At 40.9% G+C, this 20,507-nt stretch overlaps 1 protein-coding gene across 2 annotated transcripts in view; it reads left to right on the forward strand.

Moving 5' to 3' along the window:
- FAM120A (family with sequence similarity 120 member A) overlaps positions 1 to 11,089 on the forward strand; it is a 76,799-nt gene extending 65,710 nt beyond the window's left edge. For both annotated transcript variants that reach the window (XM_072989662.2, XM_020803641.3), the window contains 3 exons: positions 952 to 1,093; positions 8,040 to 8,136; positions 9,197 to 11,089. In XM_072989662.2, the coding sequence (XP_072845763.2) occupies positions 952 to 1,093; positions 8,040 to 8,136; positions 9,197 to 9,508 (551 nt within the window). In that variant the 3' untranslated portion in view covers positions 9,509 to 11,089. The remainder of the gene's footprint in view (positions 1 to 951; positions 1,094 to 8,039; positions 8,137 to 9,196) is intronic.
- Positions 11,090 to 20,507: the final 9,418 nt, after the last annotated feature.

The raw sequence follows: 20,507 nt of genomic DNA on the forward strand, positions 1-20,507 counted from the left end.
ATTATGACTGCTGTTGTCTATATGACATGGTGTTAATCTATAAGTAGCCAAATGTGAACATTCACATTTGTGACAGGATGCATGCTGGAATAAAAAGTAATGAAGATCACAGGATTGAAAACAATGTTTTAATGTGAACCAACCCACTTGATTTCATAGTATGTGTTTGTGGTGATCCAGTGGAATAGTTGAAAGTAGGTCAGTACAGTTACTAGAATTGTTTTTAGACACCTTGAATGGTAGTGTTAATGCATAAAGCAGTTGAGTTGGATTTAGAGGAACAAAAGCAGTGGGACTTTTCTGGCTCCTCTTCTTCATTGTAACTTCCCACATGCAGCCGTGCACACACATACACTCCAAGCAACTGATCACAACATGCTGGGGCAGGAGGGGAATTGGCAAAATTAATGAAAGCTGCCTCACAAGAAGCAGAAGCCCTTTTCCAGTGGCTTAAGACACCTTGGGACCTAAGCCTCTGAAATCTCTCTCTCTCTCTCTTTCTCTCTCTTTCTCTCTCTCTCCATTGCGAATTTAGTCCCCCTGTTTAACCCTTTAAGTCATTAAACGTAAACATGGAAAAACTGTGCGTGCAGGATAGCTTCTGCTTTCCTTCTCCCACTGATTCCAATAAGATTTCATCCTGGACAGAGGCATGGATTATGTGAGAATACAATTTTGGCATGGATGATATTATTAATTTAAATTATGATGCTGATCATGTTGACCCCAAATCTTCCAATTCATTATTTTAATTAAATTAAAGGAATATTGATCGAAAGCCTCTATAGACGTGTTGTATTTTTGTTGTTTTGTTTTGTTTTGCTTTCCTATAGTAACTGTCCAAAGAATTATGACCCTTTCCTCTCTTCAACAGGGGGAAGGGGTGCCTCTGTTTTCCATTCCCGATGTCGCAGTTGCAAAGAACCCTCTTTGTTTTTGTTCTTTGTTCAGGTGTCCAACCTATTCCTTCTCAGGGAGGGAAACTCGAGATAGCTGGCACTGTGGTAGGCCACTGGGCTGGAAGCAGACGTGGTCGAGGAGGCAGAGGGCCCTTTCCTCTGCAAGTGGTTTCTGTCGGAGGACCAACAAGAGGGTAAGCAGCAGGAAAACAGTGGAAATTAATCTTGACATTCAGTTATGAGGAAAGAGGTTGCAACTTGGTCTTTTTATACAGTTGCTGTGACAGATGGTGCCTTGCAGCAGTGGTCTGGTCAGCAACCTCATGCTTGTATGGTGGTGACACTAGTGTTTCTGCTTCCTAGCACTTAAAGCTAAAAGTGGAAATAATAACACATATGTAGTCCCTGTGTTACTAAATGAAGACAAGGGTGGGTGATACCTTTATTAGTCTCATAGCTAGAAATTTGTTTTCAAGGTTTCTTTTCCAGGCTGGGCATTGCTAATTTGAGAACTGACACTCCAGTCAAAGTCTGAGCCTTAGATGCTAGATGGCAAAGGACAGTCTTGGAGAGGATAGTACAACACAGTTCTCCTGTTTCTAGCTAGAGGGGTGGGGACACCTTCCCATGTTTCATAGAAGATCCTCCTACACTGATGAATTAGAGCAGCAGATTGTCATAATGTAGCCAAAATCCTGTTATGCAAGTACATGCATGCAGCTCAAGGTTATTCCCAAGGGAGTTGCATAATGATTATATTGGAAATGCAGTCCCAGAAGCACTTCTGCCAGCTCATTGTGCAATTAGTTGTGCTGGGGACAATTGATCAATTGTGCAGTTGCATGGCACAGACCCTTGTTGTCTGGCATAATGGCACATTTACGCTAGCATAATTTTATGGCACAAACAGGATACTGCCCAATGAAACAACAAACAACATTATAAATCAAAAATACCATTAGCCAGAACTTTTCCCATCAAAAAAGGAACTGAATAGATCTCCTAGAACAGAGAATGGCACATCCTGGATGCTGCCATGGAGAAGCTATCCTGCACATTACCCTCAGTTTCACTTCTGAAGGTGGAGAAGACAATACACAAGAAACATCTTCAACTATCAACTTAGTGGTTGGTAGTTTCGTGTCGCTGTAGTCACTCCTTAAAGTATCTTAGGCCAAGAATGATCACCATCACTTTGGAGTTGAGCCTGGAAATACATTGGAAGGTGTGAAATTGATAGGCAGTGGAGTTAAATCCATTACAGTGGATTTATAATCTTATCTTATAATTAAACAAGCATTACAGTTGATATCTTTGTCCAGTTGAACTGATCCAGATATCTGTGGGACTATCTTGTTATCCATTTTTACTAAAGAAGTAATTTCATCCTGTTTTGGGTAACAGTTCAGAGATAAGGCACAGCAAGATTCAGGTGTGTCCTCCTCACACCTCCAGGGTAGCCATGAGGAAATAAGAATTTCTCATGTGTTTTTAGGCCAGCTGCAATGCCCTCAAAAATATATTGTATGGCTCTCCGTGTGAAAAGTTTGGAGACCCCTTGTCTAAACCATAATCGCAGTGTAATCTTGATTGTGATTAGTGGAAACAAATCATCTTTTAAACCCTAGGACAAGTTTGTCAGGGTTAGAGTTTGGCTGAAATGAGCTACACGCTTCTTGGATCCACACCTTAATGTGCTGAGGGAGTTTAAGTATATCAGTGAAGCTAAGAGGAATACCATCAGTAGCCTAAACTCCATTACGAACCTGGTTTCCTAGCAAAGCCACCTAAGGTGGAATGTTCACAGCTGAGACAGCAGTCTAAAATGATCTAGCCTCTTCAGGAGTAATGGCTGCATCAGCAGAAGAGAATGGATAGCTCCAGTGTTGGAAAGACTTCTAGAGGGCAGCTGATGGGCGGCAGCAGTAGCTGAAGGAGAAACTGATGGAAGATTCACAGACAACAGCTGCAACATTCAACCTAACTTTTGACAATACTGTGCAGAAGAAGACAGAGGTGACCACTGCTGAAACTTTCTTACTCTGAAAGCTCTATCATGAGACAGTCCAAAATAAAACAAGAGATAGTGCTGAAAGATCACATTCCCAGGTCAGAAGACACAAAGTCAGCTACTGGGATTACCTCCTCCTTGTTCAACTCATGGAAGTGTTTGTTGGATCTTGGCCATAGTCTTATAATTTAAAAACATTAGAGAGAAAAGAACAAGTTCAAGTAGCACTGACACTAGTGATGCAACTAGATTAAAGCCGAAAGGACATTTAGTGGCTGATGCACACAGAGGTGAAAGGAAAGTCCAGTGCTGCATGACATACACAATTGGAACGTGGAACATGAGAAGTATGAATCAAGTTAAACTGGAAACCATGAGGACAAAAGGCAGATTGTTTGAATATTGCAGTGGTTGCTGTCAAGTGAACTAAAACTGACCGGAATGGGACATTTTCAGTCAACTACAAAATGTTTTACTATGGAAATGATAAACTCAGAAGAAATGGAGAGGCTCTAATACTGACCTAGCATTGGCTATTAGGGCTTTAATGTGAGGTCTGACCGATTAATATTAATATATTTTGCAAAAAGCTATCAGCATAAACATTAGTCAAGTCTATTTTCCAACTACAAATGCTGAAGCAGATGAAATTGAAAGCTTTTATGCTTTAAGTATGGAAGAAATTGATAACACATCAAAACAAGACATGCTTATAATCATAGGTAACTGAAATGCTAAAGTAGGACACAAAGAAGAACCAAATGTTGTTGGAGAATTTGGCCAAGAATTGGAAATGTAGCTGGAGAATGACTCATAGAGTTCTGTTTATCTCAGATACATGCTTCAAACAGACAACTGTGTACATAGAAATTACCAGATGGCCAGTATAGAAATCAAATAGACCGGGGATCCCCAACATTTTTCACCCCACGGACTGGCTGGGGAAGGCGGGGAACCCACAGCGCTTGTGCGCATGTGCCAACAGTGGTGCTTGTGCAGGCACGGGTGCTCATGTACACGCACAAACAGCGGTGTGGCACTTGTGTGGGCACAAACAGTGGCATGGCACTCACGGGTGCGCAAATCATGTGCAAATCAGCTGTGCGGTGGTGAGTGCTTGCGGGGTGGGAGGTTTGTCTCCGTGGGCAGTCTGGCTCAGGCCACAGACCGGCACCGGGCCACAGACCAGGGATTGGAGACCTCTGAAATAGACCATGTAATTGGAAGCAAGAAATGTCCGAAAAGAAGAGCACATTGTGTGCTGATCATGAATTGTTAATAACAAACATTAAAGTAAAATTGAAGAATATTAAAACAATCCTAGTGCCAAGATACAGAATTTAAAGAACATTTCTGATTAATTTAAAGCCCCTATAAAGAAGGGTTTTGCATTGCTAAAATGACCATGAACCAGAGGAGCTGTGGGTTTAAACCAGAGATGTTACTAGGGAAGAATGCAGAAAGGCCATTCCTATAGCAAAAAGAAAGGAAAAACCTAAACGGTTGACAGAACAAACACTTGAAATTGTAAAGAATAAGCAAGAAACAAAAATAAAAAATGACAGAAATAGGATTAGAATCCTGAGTACAGCTATTCAACAACTGTCACTTAGAGACAACCTGAACTACTATAGTGGTAAATGCAAAGAAATAGAAGAGGGAACAGACACACACTACCTGACCATAAGAAAACAAAGAGAAGGTGGGAATGGTATACTGAAGACCTATACAGAAGAGATAAAAGAGTGACAGATTCCTTTGAAGAGTAATCCTATGATGTAGAACCAGCAATTCTAGAAAGTGAATTGAAAACTGTTTTGAAAGCACTTGGAAGCATTAAATCAACAGGGCTAGATGGAATAACTGCTCCCTAAATATCTCGCTAATCTTAAAAATTCAATTAAGGTTGCTATAAGTCATTTCTAACTTGATTGTATATAAAAAACACAATTATTTTAAAACTACCCACATTTTTAACATTTCATTTTAAAACTACCCATGTTCGCCAGTTTCTCATTAAAGCTGTAGCCCTGTTGCCTCCCATGAATGGGACTGATGTTTGCTCAGGTACTCTACAACACCCATGTGACTTAGCAACCTTGGGAATGGCACCCCCACACCGGGTAACAATGCCTTGACCAGACTTTGTGATGTCACTTTCCATCACCTTTATAAAGTCTTCAGCAGAGACTTTAGGTAGAGTCATCATGTCCTCAACAGAGGAAAGCAGCTTGGCAACAACTCCTGAAAACCAAAAAGTGGAAAAGACAGAAGACCTTTCCTCCAACAAAACAACTGGGGTGAGGAAGTCAAATCTAGTTCACTGGACTGAGCAGGATGCTTCTGACATAGAGGTGGGTGGGGAAGGTTTTCTTCCAGGTACTCCTTTTAAAAATTCTGCTTGTAGGTTTCCAAAAACATTTCCCATTGACCATCCTAAAATATACCTTTGTTTCTTGGATCCTAAAGGGCTTCTTTAACAGCCAGATTTCATTGCAAAAGTACCAAAAACTTCTGCAATGAAGTAGTAACTTCTGAAAACCAAAAAGGGCAAAAAGCAGAAGAGCTTTCCTCCAACAAAACATCAGTATTAGAAGTATTCTAACAATTTGGGGGCTGAAATAGGCGGCGGGGAAGGATCACCAGTGACAAGTTACAATGACTCTGAAGAAGATATGAAACTGGAGGCATGATACTATCATCAGAAATGGAAGATGAGAGGCAGCTTCATCCAGCACTTTGTCAGCGGCTTGTGCTTAGGAAAAGTCTGACTTCAAACCCCCACTGAGGCGCCGCCATCGGCCTCCATGCCATGACCTAGCAGGCCAGGTAGGTGGGACTCATCAGCCCTGGAAGGCAGCCCATCTAGGAGAAGGAAAACTCCGATTTCAAACCTCCACTGCCTTGTGGCTATATCCACCGATGGAAAAGGCTTCAGGAGTTAACCTTGAGGCAAAATCCGGAGCCGGAGTCCCGGAGGCAGTTCGTGTCGTTCTGGCAACTCCTGTGACATCGCTGAAACCAGTTGTATTGGCTCTTGCCTTTCCATTGGACTATTTCAGTGACGTGGAGAGGGGGGATTTGCTGCTTGGGTAACAGCCTATCCTCCATATTTTTTTACCCAGGCTTTGTGCCCTGGAGAGGATACTCCAGCTTTGCGTACAGTGTCTAAACACTAGACGCTGTTCCAAGTCCTCCATACAAGAGCACGTTACCATAGGCTCTCGAGACTGAAGGATGCCTATGATCTATGAGATGGAATACCAACATAACTATCTGAAGCCACGGAGACCTCAAAAATCCTAATAAGAATGTACCAACAAATATGGAAAACAAAAGAATGGCCCACAGATTGGAAAAATTCAGTATACAGTGGTGCCTCGCTTAACGAGTGCATCGTTTAACGACGAATCCGCATAACGATCGCATTGCGATGTTTTAAATAGTAAAACATCACTTTGCGACGATCGGTAAGCTGTTTCGCTTACCGATTTTCGCATAGCGATTTTTTTTCTAACAGCTAATCAGCGGTTCCAAAATGGCCGCCGGGTAAAAAAATGGCCGCCCACTGTGTTTTCACACCCTTTCCTCGCTTACCGGGCAGCGAAATGGCGGCTGTATGGAGGATTTCTGCATAATGGTGAGTTTTTTTCCCATAGAAACACATTAAACGTGTTTTAATGCATTCCTATGGGCTTTTTTGTTCTGCATAGCGACAAAATCCGTATAACGACAATTTTTTCGGAACGAATAATTGTCGCTATGTGGGGCACCACTGTACATTCCAGTCCTCAAGAAAGGTGATGCCAAGGAGTGCAGTAACTATAAAACCATTACTTTAATTTCCCATGCAAGCAAAATGATACTCAAGGTGTTGCAATGAAAGGGTCTACCTTATATGGAGCTAGAATGCACAGTTTTAACATTGACAATGAAGAAATTGAAATTGTTAAATATTTTGTATACCTTGGTTCAATCACCAATCCAAATGGAAAGCGCAACCAAGGAATCCTAAGAAAACAGACTGGGACAGATAGAAGTGAAGGAATTAGAAAGGCTCATCAAAGTGAAAGCTGGACAGTGAAGAAAGCTGACAGGGAACAAAATGTTTTCTTTGAAATACTGTGCTGGAAGAGAGCTTGTAGATATCCTGAACTGCCAAATGACAAACAAGTAGGTCTTAGATCAAATGAAGCCTGAACTGTCTTTGGAGGCAAAAATGTTGAAACAGAAGCTGTCCTACTCTGGGCACATCATGAGAAGGCAGTATTCTCTGGAGAAAAACAATGCTGGGAAAGGCTGAAGGCAGCAGGCAGATACCAAGACCAAACATGAAATAGACTAACTCCCTAAAGGAACCCACAGGCTTGAGTTGAGAAAAGCTGAGTAGAGCTGTTGTGAATAGGACGTTTTAGAGATCACTTGTTCATAGGGTTGCCATACGTTTTACACAACTTGATGCCACCTAACACAACAAAACCAGAATCAATCAGAATCTTATTACAAATCAGAAGTCAGGAAAGGACCAGCAGAAAGACCTGTTGGATTAGAGGGAATCCTCATTTGTTTAAGCAAAGCTCATCTGAAGAAAGAAGGCATTTACACTCCTTTCTGCTGAGGAGGGGCCTGTGGCTGGCTCAGTGGGTAGAGCTGGGAACAGATATGATAAAGTGAAACAATGAGCCCTACTAGGATGAGGTCAGGAAATATTGACTGCTGAGTAATAAATTGAGAAGTTACACTAGCAAATTAAATTTTTAGAAAAAGAGTACTATTCCTTATTTTTCTGTCTCATGAGAATTAGTAGTATTTTAGGGCATGTTTTGCTGGTAGGATTATTTTAGACCCAGAATGATAAAAGCAATTGTCAGTTATTACTGAAAACAGGTTTATGTCGCTAAAACTGAGCAAGAACAAAATTCAGAGAGAAGAAATATTGTATGAAAAGAACTCTTGTTACAAAAACCAGATGTTCTAGCAACCCATCTTGTTGTCAGGACTGCACCATAGATTATGTTGTATTTGCAAAAGAATTCATGCTGATGTGCAAGAAGTACAAAACTATATATTTCTAAGAAGTTAAATATAATACATTTAAATACGTTTAACTTGTTCCTCATTCTGTGTAGGCGGCCTAGAGGAGTTATTTCCACTCCTGTGATAAGAACATTTGGCAGAGGAGGAAGATACTACGGGAGAGCTTATAAGAACCAGGGAACAATTCAGGTACTGGTGAAACAGCATTTAGGAAATTTAGAGTCACATTTAATAATAGTGTGAGTGTGGATTGTGTTTCCAGTCCTTAAGAACCAGAGAAGAACTGTGATGACAACTTAAGACCTGTCCATTCAGTCCTCCCTTGTCGCACAGGGGTCAGCCAAAGCCTATGTGGGACACAAATGCAACATCACCCTCATGCTAGTGTCCCGCATTAACTGTTATTGATAAGCATATTGCCTGTAACATGGGAAATGACATATAGCCATCATAGATAATAATTACGGATAACTTCATTCTCCATGAGTGCTTTTAAAATCTGTCTTAAGTTGCTCTTCTTCAAGTGAGGGGGAAGAGGCCACATAGTATGGGTAAGACCCCATCTCTGGGGGGACTGAGTGGCTTGCTTTCTGAGAGCAGATAGGTCTCCCTGTGGCAAGAGGCAGCTTCTTGTAGTGCAGGAACACTACAAAGGACAGAGAAAAGTAGTGTTTACTTTAGTCTGTTCTGACTCTCTACTTTTCAATTGATGTTGTTCTTGTTTGTCTTTTTTCTTTTCTTTCCTAAAGAGGCCTGGTACTTACAGGGAGATTGCTCTAGTCCTGTGATCATTTTCATTGCCCCTTTCTAGTACTTTTTCTAGTTCTATCATATCTTCTTTTCAAGTGCAGTGACCTAGACTGTACAGAGTGTTTCGCAAATGGTCACACCATATATCAGTATCTTTTCCTAGTCATCCTCAACGTGGGATATATTTTTGAAAAACATTATTGAGGGCCGTCCGATGACTCAGAACTCTTATCACCTTTCCTGATCAGTCTGCCGAGATCTTAAAGATGTGTGGCTATGACCTTTTGCTCCAGTGTGTGTCTCTTTGCGCTTATTTTGAATAGTATTTCCCATTAAGACCTGTTCAGGCGAAGACTTACTTTAACCATGGGGAAGACTTTGAGAGTCTTAGAGAGCAGGAGTCAAAATATTTGCTGAAGCCTTAGCTCACTGAGTAATCTCTTCAGCTGTGCTTGCAACCTTCCCACTTTTCTGCTTTTCCTTTTTCTTCTTTTATTAGGGCAAACCACCTTATGCTGCTTCAGCAGAAGAAGTGGCCAAAGAACTAAAGTCAAAATCAGAGGAATCTAAGTCCTCTATTGTGTCTTCAGAAGGATCCCTGGCTGAAAATGGAGTAGCGAACGAGGAGAAACCAGCTTCCCAGATGAATGGGAATACAGCAGATGTCAGGGCTTCCAACCAGTCTGAAAGTGCCTTGAGTAATGACTCTAAAACGTGCAATACAAATCCTCACTTAAATGCACTAAATGCAGACAGTGTTTGCCATAAAGATGATGCTCTTGAGGCCACTGTCTTAAAAAAAGAAGAGTAAACTTATTTTTTATAGAGGGTGAAGGATGTTGGAAGGGTCAGGATTAGGAATATCTGGAAAGAAAGAGAGCCTACAGTTATGTACATTTTTTCCTTTCCGTAAGAGAAAAATGAGGACTTTGGAAATTCGGATCCCTCTTGGATGTCAGAGATTTAAAGAACACATTTTTAGTTTTAACCAGTTGTAGTCAAAATGCTACAATACAGCAAAAATGAAAGAGAATGAAGAGCATTTGACTCCCGCACTTAAAATGAAGTATACACAAAGTTTAAACTGGTTATGACAAAAGCTTGTAGTTTTTGTTTCTTGAAATATATTAAAAAAAACCAATTTTGGCAGTCTTTCAGTATATATAGCTTAAAATATAATTTTTAGTACTTGGCACCATATGTATGCCATTATATTTGATTTTGCATTACTGTGTCACAAAGCTTTCTTTAAGGCTTTGATTTCATGATTATGGGGGGAAAGGCACAACCACAGTTCTTTCTTTTCTTAAGTTTCATCACTGTTGATGTGGTTCTTTTTATGTTTAAAATATGCAAACTATCAAAATAAAAAAATTATAGAGTAACATTGGAGTTCTGCTGATTTTAAATATACATCATACATGCTTTACAACCAAGTTAAAATGGATTTAACTTGAAAAATCATAGAAGATGCAACGACCTTTTCAAAATAAACACAATGTGTTCTGATACTTTTTGTGACTAATACCATGCATCCGTGATCAATGAACTATGTGGTTTTGAATCAGACGTAGACCATTAGTACTACTATTTGAGCTAAACTTCTGCATGGTTCATAATTTTAAAGTGTGTAGTTAATATTATGCATGTTATTGTCCTCTTTCTTCCATTCTTACAAGTACTGTGCCCATTTGCAAAACAAAAAAAGCTAATAATCAGTAATAGTCCTATAAAAGATGTTAACTATGTTTAGTCATTGACTGATCTTGCTCTAACCTTAAAATTTTGTGATTATTGACCTCTGTTGCATTTATTCTAAAACAAAAAAAATTATCTAGCCGTTTTGAATATCAACGTTACCCTGGTGTACTCATTGCTGTATGCATTATTGTTCTCTGTTGCTGTTTTATGCCTTCATATTAGCAAATATGAAATTCTGTGGAAAAACAAAAAAAAAGCTTTGATCTTCAAGAAAATACCCCCCTTCTGTAGCAGGAAACAAATGGCTTGTTCTTGAGAACTTTCCCATCAAGGATTTAGTATAAGCAAATATACCTGTATCATTTTGATGTTTTTGTTAGTGTTTCCAAACTTAATGTACTTCAAAATCAGAATCATTTCTTTATATTCGTTTTCATATAATTCTCCTGATGCTCTTCATCACACATTAGTGATCAGAAATGAGGTGTAATTCCCCATTCCCTGCCCGCAAGAGCTAAGTAGGTATCTTTAATGTAAGTTGAAGGGAGTTCTGCCCCAACTCATGGATTGTGCAAGAATGAACTACTGTTGGGTTTGATTGATTGTAGATGGATTGTGGTGTGGTGTATTTGAAGGCTATTGAATGCAACTTACAATGCTTAATAAAAATCTTTATTCTTTTAGTATAAAACTGCTGTATGGCGTCTTGTTTGTACATCCTTCAGTGGTTCCCCTTATAATTGTAAGCCCCTGTATATTCAGTTTTTCACAGAAAAATGTAATAAGCTTTAAATATCACCAGTGTTTTAGTGCTTTGAGATGATACTTAGAATGTTATTAATTTCATCAAAAATTATAGACCCAATTGCTCCTGTGTTTCTCTGTGCTTTTTAGCAACAGCTAGAAATTGATGAAGGCAGGCAACATCCACTGGCAGAAGTCCTGTTGCCATAAGTTATGCTGTGTAAGGGTGACTATATCAGCAGTTAGAGCGATTTTTTGGAAATAAATCATTTCCAGTTTCTCCCTGAGGCTCCCATGGAATCTCTTTCATCATTGGGAGGCTGTGGGATAGAGAGGGGTGCTGTGGCCAGGGTGGTTTTACCAGTGGCAGCGATTATCAGTAATTAACAGCTTCTTCTTTCACCCTGAGGCTCCCAAAGGCTTCCCAACAGTGAAAGAGATTCCACAGGAGCCTGGGTCTGCATCTTTCCTAAGTTAGCTTCAAGAAAAGCTGAGATAATTTCCAGGTAATTAAGATTTCATGAGGCCAGCACATGGTTTACTGGCTTCACTTCTGATTGTATGGCGCTCTTCCTGTATTTTGGGATATGTCTTCCCAAAAACAAGATTGCCCATAGAGAAGGTTGGGACAGAAAGTGTGTTCAATTATTCATAAGCAGCTGCCATTTCCAAAACGAGGTGCTCGCCCTGAGGATGCCAGCAGTTGCATGCTAACTAATCAAATGCTTGCTGGTGCTGGAGTCTCGTCCTCCTTGTCAAAGGAAGGCAGCTGCTTCTTTATCTGGGTAAATAATTGATTGTAGTCTGGAATTGGGCTGCCTTTGTCCCTGAATCCACTTCTCTACTCTCCTAGGCTATTGAGAAAAATGCAGAAGGACAAAATCTTCCATTTTGAGTGAATTGCAGTTTGCAATACATTTCTATTTCCTAGGCATCAAGAATCATGGGGGGAAAGTGTTTGTTGGGGTGGGAGAGGAGAACGACAGCATTGCCTAAGACAAAATGTGAGCTGCATCCATGGTCATCTTGCCATTCATAATTCTTAAGTTATTTTCTTCATTTTTCTACAACCATACCAAAGAAACTTTGATTTTAATATGTTGATAGAAGATTTTCTGGGCTTTATAATGTGCATACAATCAGGCTTGGACATCATACAAATGAACCTCCTCTTTTTTTCTCCCTCCCTGTCCAGTCTCTCTCTCTCTCTCTCTCTCTCTCTCTCTCTCTCTCTCTCTCTCTCTCACACACACACACACACACACACACACACACACACACACACACACATCTGTTTCAGGAGCAGTTTTGGTTCTACAGGACAGATTGTTTTTGATGCAATCCAGTGTATCAATAGCTAAAAGAAATAACTTCCAATTGGATAGATAGATTTATTGGACTCCTGCAGTTCAATATGAATGCTAATTTTCATTTCCATCTTTGTAAACATCGTTATTTAAATAACAAAGTGTATTGGTTTGTGCTCCAGTACTCTGACCGCGACACACTGTTTCTTGGAAGACATAGGTTTTTCAACTAAGCAAGGCAAAAATTATCTAGATTGTTCTGAAAAATTGCTGAATTTTACAACTGAATTGCGAGTTACTGTTATCCCATGCCATTTTATGGCAAGGCTGGTGAACTGAACATCTGTGTCCCTACAGACTGTCCTGTATAGATGGTGCTTCTCCCTGTGTTGGCCATTTAAAATGAACTGCAAACACCAGCAACATACACATCCCTGCCACCAGGCTTTTTCCCTGCCAGCCCTTCCTCCAAATTCAGGGGTGAAACTGATTAGAATTTATCTTGATGACTGAAATTTCAGTATTAAAGTTTGAGCACTTTTAAGAGCAGGGTCATCATTAGTTGTTTGATAAAATAAAATATTGTTCCAATATATTCATTGGAAGTGGAATTGCTTACCAAAACACTGAGTGGAAGGGAAATGGATTGTGTTTGTTTGGACTACAGCTCTACTGGTATATTGGTTGGAAATTTGGGGTGCAGGAAATGCAATCCAAAAACTAACTTTTCCAAGCTTTTCATAGACTGTGCATGATTATAATGCTGTTGACACCTGCATGCTGGCAGAGCCTTTTAAAATGGCTTTTCGGAAGGTCATTGTAACCTAGCAGAATGCAACCACCTAACAAACAAAAGGCTGAAAATGTTTTGCTACTGCTGACCTGTGAGTTACTTCTAGAGAGACGTCTTCATAAAAAGTCCTATACATAGATAGTGCTATAAAATAACAGATGAAAGCCTTAGAAGCTATGTTACTAGAAAGATCAAAGGTGACCTCTTTTGTAAGGCTGCCTTGCAATCCATTTGTAAGATTACTTTAACAAATCCAATTCCACTGTCATGAGGCATAGTAGGTTGTGTACGTGTATGTGTGTATCTATGTGTACAAGAATTCCTTGAACACACCATACCGTTTGTATTGAATACTGAATTCAACATCCGGAAACCTTGTTTTAAATGCTCTAGTTTGGGGGGGAAAATAGCATCTGGTCAAACCCTGAAAAATGGGGTGGGTGAAGGACAGCATCCCCCTGCACTGATTTTAAAATAAATCTTGCAAATTTGTGGAAGCAAAGTTCTGATTGAATTGGTAATGCTTTATTTAAGAACTGTTTGAACTTGGCTGCTCTGTTTTCCTTCTTTTCCTACCTTAGTGACAGTATGCAGAATAGAGCTTTCAGCATGTCAGGATATTCCCAGTGTGTTGGTGGGGTAAGTCAAGGAGTATAGGAGACAGCCTTACATAGAGTTAGACCATTAGTCCGTCTAGCTTAAAACTGTTAAAGCTATTCTCCGGTTTTCAAATAGGAGTCTTTCCTGCTGCTGCTGCTGCATGGAAATCTGTGGTGCCCACTGGTAGCCTCTTTCTAAGATAAAGCTGGAGGGACTACACTTAGCTTCCAAAATAAATAAGATCAAAATGTTCATAGTCATAAGCAAGGGCAGAGTGGTGGAGCAGACTTGCGCAGAAACTGTTCTCGTGTTCCACATATGAATATGAATATCCCCGCGCAGCTGAATTTCACGAGGTTCTGGCCCCTGGGGCTGGACTGCCCGCTCACAAATTCAGCGGCAGGGGCCCCCCTCTTCCTCCCAAGCACTCTAGATTGCCACTTGGCTAGCCAATTGGCAGCCTTGCAGGGAGACTCATCGTCCCTCTGCCAGGAGAGGCTAGACAACCAGGAAGAGAGTGATGGGAAAAATGAGTGGGGCCAGCAGCAGCGGCAGACGTGGGTGGATGGTCTCCCCCCCCCCCATTAACTCCAGCTGCACAGGGATATTTGTGTACAAATATGAATACCCCCATCTCTAGTGGAAATCAATCAATGAAGATGGCCCTGCTACAGGAAAAGCAATACGCTTCTCCTTTGAATTGCCCAGATCTGAGCAGAATGATTTTGATCCCCCTCCCCAATAAATAAATATCCAATAAATACTGTGCAGCTATTTGTCTCCAGGAAGTGGTCCGAGAAAGGTGGGTCTCAGGCTTATGTAGGGCCCTGTTCTTCGCAGTGCTACAGCCCCTGGTCTGATAATGGCAGCCCATCTGGTCCTCTCATCATGGCAGCTCCACATGGCAGCCAGGAGCGGTGCTGTGGCATGCTGGGGGACTGATGTTGGTCGGGGAGGAAGAGTTATATGTGTATATGAATCGTGTGTGTGTGTGTGTGTGTGTGTGTGTATGAATCAACTGTTTATTCTTTGTACTTACATAAGTGCACATTATTAGTAGTGCTGTGCATTGACTTCAGTTGAATCTTGTACCGAGTTGGCCTAACTGAGCCTGATTTGTATGAGGTCTTGATGCAGAATTGAGAAATTCTGTTTTGGGGTGAAGCAAGGAGTTCTAAAATGAGTCAGAAAAATGCAGGCAATGTACTTCCAACAAAATGGCATGACTCTGCTTACGAGGAGCAATTGTGTGAATTATACAAGTAACTCACATAGCTCTTCCTTGTTTGTGAGGTTTAGCAGTGTTCACAGCAATCAGGTGGAAAAACAGAGAATGTAGTTGTGTTGATCAGAACCTGGGCATAATTTATCTCTCCTTTCTGTGAGTCCAGTAGCTTTTTTTCCTTAATGCTCCCTTTGCCTTTCTAAATTGCTGATTTGAGTGATCAAATACGCTTATTTTATGTTCATCTCTGTGTGTATTAGGTATTGCAGTTGATTCTGTCTCCCCCCCCCCCCCGCCGCCCTATTATGAAGTTTCTGACTTGTTCTCTTGTGTGGTTCCTTTTTACAGATTCTATCTTTATTGAATGTATTTTGCGCGCACACAGTTGTGTATTTATCTGAAGCATATTTATTTTATTCATTAAACACATTATGGTTATTTTGCACTCTTAATTCATATTGTAACTAAATTAAGTTTTTGCACACTTAATTCATATTGTAACTATTTTTAATTTTTATTTCCTCTTCATACTTTTTGAGCAAAAACTAAATATGATTTACAATTCATTGTATTTTCTCATTATTTCAACTTGTATATATCCTTTACAGTTTCAGTTCAACAATTATTATTGTATTACCATGTTTGATCATTAGTTCAGTTTAACCAATTGTGAAGCACACATGCTACTTCCAAGGCCAGAGTTAAACCAATTGGTTTGCCTGCTCCCAGTGTCAGGGTGTCTCTATGTGAGCCTGATGCTCAGAGGCAGTGGCTGTAGCCCCTGAGAAAGAAGGGTATAAGTCTGGGTTTCCACCAACAAAGAAAAGGCAGAGCATTGTCTGGGACCACTTTGAAGTTGGAAAGGATCCTAGGATTATTATCTGCCTTCACTGTAGGCAGTAAACTCTTGACTTGGTATTAACAGTTGTCCAGGGTGAAGACAATCTGAGGGTTACAGATTTTGCATCTTCCACCATGTTGTTTGGACTTACAGTAGCAACACCACCACCCCATGGGGAGACCAGCTCTATTAGAATGGTCCACCGGCGGAGGCTATTGGATCCAACTGGTTTCCAAAATGCTTTGGATGGGTTTCTGACTAGTGCTCCTGGAATTCGAACTGGCGCTCCTTCAAAGCTCAGCTTGTCGAATGGTCTTAATTGGTGACCCGAATGGTCTTCGCAAAATCACACCTAAACGGCCTCTCAATTTCAGGTCTCATCCCTCAGCTAGCTCACAGGTGAGGGAGTATAATGTTGGTTCTTCCAGATCTTCCAGTGATCTTTGATACCATCGACCAGAGTATATTTCTGGACAGGCTATTGAGTCTGGGGATTGGATGCTTAGCCCTGTGGTGCCTCCAGTTCTTTCCTGGTGGTGTTCAGATGGTACAGCTTGGGGATGATGTTTCTACTGTGGATTCTGCAATACGGAGTCCCACTAGGTTGATCATCTCAATGCTTTTTAATCATCCATATGAGGTTGCTGGAGGAGGTCAACCAGAGTTTTGATGTTTGCTGTCATCAATATGCTGATGACACACAGTTCTATCTCTCCTTTACATCTTCACTAGTCAAAGCTGTAAACTTTGTTTAGCCTCATTTATGGACTGGGTGAGGGGTGGGGATTGGTGTGTTTTTATGTATTGCAAACTGCTCAGAGTAATGACTTGCCAGTGGATGGGTGGTAAATGAAGTCAATCAGCAGGGAGAATTTGTCAATGTATAACAGCACTAGCAGACTACTCAACAAACTTAGGAGACAGTGCCAGGCATTGCTGCCTAGAGCAGAGCCAAAAATATTCGTAACAGGCACGCCATGGGGTAGTGCTTGACTTTCTGAAAGAGGTTTAGGCAGACAACAATGGAGAAGATGGCATGGGTGAATATGGGACCACCAGATGGAAGTTTTCAATGCCAGCCCAGATCACCAAATGTCTTGGTGCAATCGTGGTATATTGACTGACTCAGTGTTGCTGAGTGCCATATTGATCATGGTGTCTCCAGGGCTTGGAGGAGGAGCTATGCCAACCTAAAAGGTCATTTTGGTTAGACTTACTTAGGTTCCAGATCTGCACTGCCCAACATCTTTACCTTCCTGCCTCGGCCAACCATTTCAGCCTTCCCTGTGCTCATCCGGTACATTCACTGAAACATGTTGACCATTGTACTTGGTCTTTGTTGCACTATTGAATGCAGCAACTCTAAAGACTGACCTGTAGAGTAGTTCTTTAGCGCCTTAGTATAGTGTCTCCTGCCCACCCCTGTTTCTGATTATCTTTGATTTAGTTTCCCATCTGTGTTTATGTTGATCTATGAAGCACATCAGCCTTCCTGCTGCCTGCTTTGCCTGCCCAGTCTGCTGTCTGTTAGCGCAGCACTTTAGCCCATCCTCTCGATTCGCTTCGTCCCCTTAAACTGTGTCTTCTTTGGTGCAATTCTTTTCTAAGAGCTCTAGGAAGGTGCTGCCAACGCCATGAGATGACCAAGTTACACAAATGGGCAGGACTGAGTGTACAAGCTTTTAAGAAATATTTTTTTAAAAAAAAATTGTATTGCAATTCACAGAGGGAGACATAGAAAGAGGAGGACTTGCCATCTGCTCTTCTAGCCTTTCTGTTTCCTATTGCTGATACTCACTCTCTCTCTCTCTCACACACACACACACACACAGAGAGAGAGAGAGAGAGAGAGAGAGAAGCTGCTGCATAGTCTTGCTGCTCATTTCCAAAGAACCATAATTCCTAGGAAGCACTGCAGGAGCTTTCATTTTTCTGTTTTAAAACAAATCAATATCAGGAAATAAGGTAGGGGCATTCATGGTGGAAATAAAATCACTCCAAAGCCCTTCTTGGGGGTAGAGGAAACCTACAGGTGCACTGATTTGGGCTTCTGGTCAGCAATTCCAACTATTATGGGAACAAGTTTTAAAAAAATCCAGTTTATCCCTATCCAAAATCTACAATTTCAATGTCTTTATTGTCAGCATTAAAGTTGTATGGCTGTGCGAAAATCTATAATTGTGATTTTGGTCTTCTTAAGCAGGACTGTTTCACTGCAGTCTTGCTTTGGCATTTTCTTCTTTCACCTTAATCCAGAGATACTTCCAGTCATTGCTCCTTTCTGTCAGTATGATGCTGTCATCTGTATATCTTAAAGTTTTGATGTGTCTTCCTTCATTCTCCATTCCTTCTTTTAAATCTAGTCCAGCTTTCTGTATGTTATAGACTAAACAGATACGGAGATAAAATGCACCTGTGTCTTCCACCTTTGCCTCTGGGAAATCATTCTGTTTCTCCATATTCTGTCCTGAGAATCCTAGAGTCCGTATTCTGTCCTGGACAACAGCTTCTTATCCAGAGTGTGGATTATGCACCATGAGAATCAAGGGTTGAGGCACACCCCTTTCCTTTAGTAGTTCCCAACCTTGGGTGACACAAGTGTTCTTGGGCTGCAACTCTCAGAAACCCCAGCAAGCACAATTGATGGTGAAAGCTTCTGGGAATTGTAGTCCAATGTTGGGAACCACTGCTTTAGAACAATCCATAGCTTCTCTTGATCCTCCATACAGTCAGGCTTTGTTGTAGTCTGCAAAGAGAACAAACCTATCCTTTTTGAAGGAAATCGACCCTGAGTGCTCACTGGAAGGACAGATTCTGAAGCTGAGGCGCAAATACTTTGGCCATCTTATGAGAAGAGAAGACTTCCTGGAAAAGACCCTGCTGTTGGTAAAGTGTGAAGGCAAGAGGAGAAGGTGATGACAGAGGATGAGATGGCTGGACATTGTCATCGAAGCTACCAACATGAATTTGACCCAACTCCGGGAGGCAGTGGAAGACAGGAGGGCCTGGTATGCTCTGGTCCATGGGGTCACGAAGAGTCAGAGACGACTTAATGACTAAACAACAAATGTAGCAGACAATTTTTCCCCTGAAATTATTTAGTATGCTTCAGTAGGCAACATATGTTTGCAATATATTCGCTAGTGCCTCCATCTTTTCAGAATCCAGCTGGAACATTGGACATTTCTCACTCCATATAAGATAAAAGTCTTTGTTGCAGCACCTTGACCATCACTTTGATTGCATGGGAAATTAATGCAATAGTCCTATCATTACAGCACTCCTTCCTTTCTTGGGGAGTGGAATGTATATTGAATATTTCCAATCTCTGAGTCATTGTTATGTTTTCCATATTTGCTCACATATTTTTGTTCAGATTTTGACTGATTCCATTTCTGTAACTTGGAATATTTCTCTTGGTATCCCATCTACTCCTGGTGAATTACTGTATTTCTTCCAAGTTAAGAGCAGTTTTCACTTAATTTTCTAAAATTGCATGTTCCTCCATGTAGGATTCCTCTTCAAAATCATCTGTCACCCTTGTATCTTATCCGTATATTTATTCAGTGTATTGTTTCTCTTGTTGTATTCTGGTCAGTATATTCCCCATTGGTATTTCAACATCCCAAATCTAGGTTCCATTTGATTTGTTGGATCTTGTAGAAGAAGAGCTTTTTCTTTTCTTTTGTAATTGTCCCTTTGTTGCTGAAAAGTTGCAATCAGGATTCTGACTCTGTTACCTTTTATTTTTGTGTCTTGTCTGTCCATAACAATTTTGGATGTTTCTTTGGTCATTCCTCTAGGCATTTGCTCAAGAATAGTCTTTTGATATTCTACCTTAATAATATAGCTGGTTTTAACCCACAGTTCTTCGTAGTGGTCTCTGTGAATGTACACAAATTGGTTATCCTGCGCCTACGCAGGAACGTCTGGAAGATTCTAGAGCTTAAGAAAAAAGAGTCAATTAGCTTCCCCCCTCCCCGTGGGGTATATAAGCCCCGCCTCCTCCATCTTCCTTTCAGTTCCTCTTTTTCCACCGTTCCTGTAGAATGTAGGAAGAGCAGAGCTATCAACCGTGAAGTACAGTACTTAGCTAGCTAGCTACCTTTTGCTCTTGTTTTTTTATTTACTTTATCTTACTTTAACGGTTATTCGACAGAACTTGCTGATTTTGAGTTACTCTTTTTGTTCTGTAGTGTTCCCCTCCCCGATCAACAATCCCCTTTTTTCTCTTTTGTTTATTGCCCCTCGGGACTTCAAGCAGTGTGTCGTCTGCTCCCAAAAAATCCCTTTACCAGACGGACACAATAAATGCTTCTTTTGTCTTGGAAAATCGCATCAAGATCAGTCTTGCTCTGTTTGCAAAGGTTTTTCAAAGCAAGCAATTAAGTTGAGGCGCCAAAGACTTCGAGCTTTCCTTTACGAAAAGACTCTGTATCCAAACATGGAAAGTGCCTCCCTCCCAACACTGTCCCCTTCGCGTGCTGAGGCTTCTAAACAGGACTCTTCGGCAGACCAACCGCTGCTTACCGTCTCTGTGCTGGTTAAGGCTCAGGACGCAAAAAAGAAGGCTACCGATAAGCCTAAGAGAGCGAAGAA

Source organism: Pogona vitticeps, chromosome 2 (assembly GCF_051106095.1).
Source record: "Pogona vitticeps strain Pit_001003342236 chromosome 2, PviZW2.1, whole genome shotgun sequence".
In the NCBI taxonomy this organism is placed as follows: Eukaryota; Metazoa; Chordata; class Lepidosauria; order Squamata; family Agamidae; genus Pogona; species Pogona vitticeps.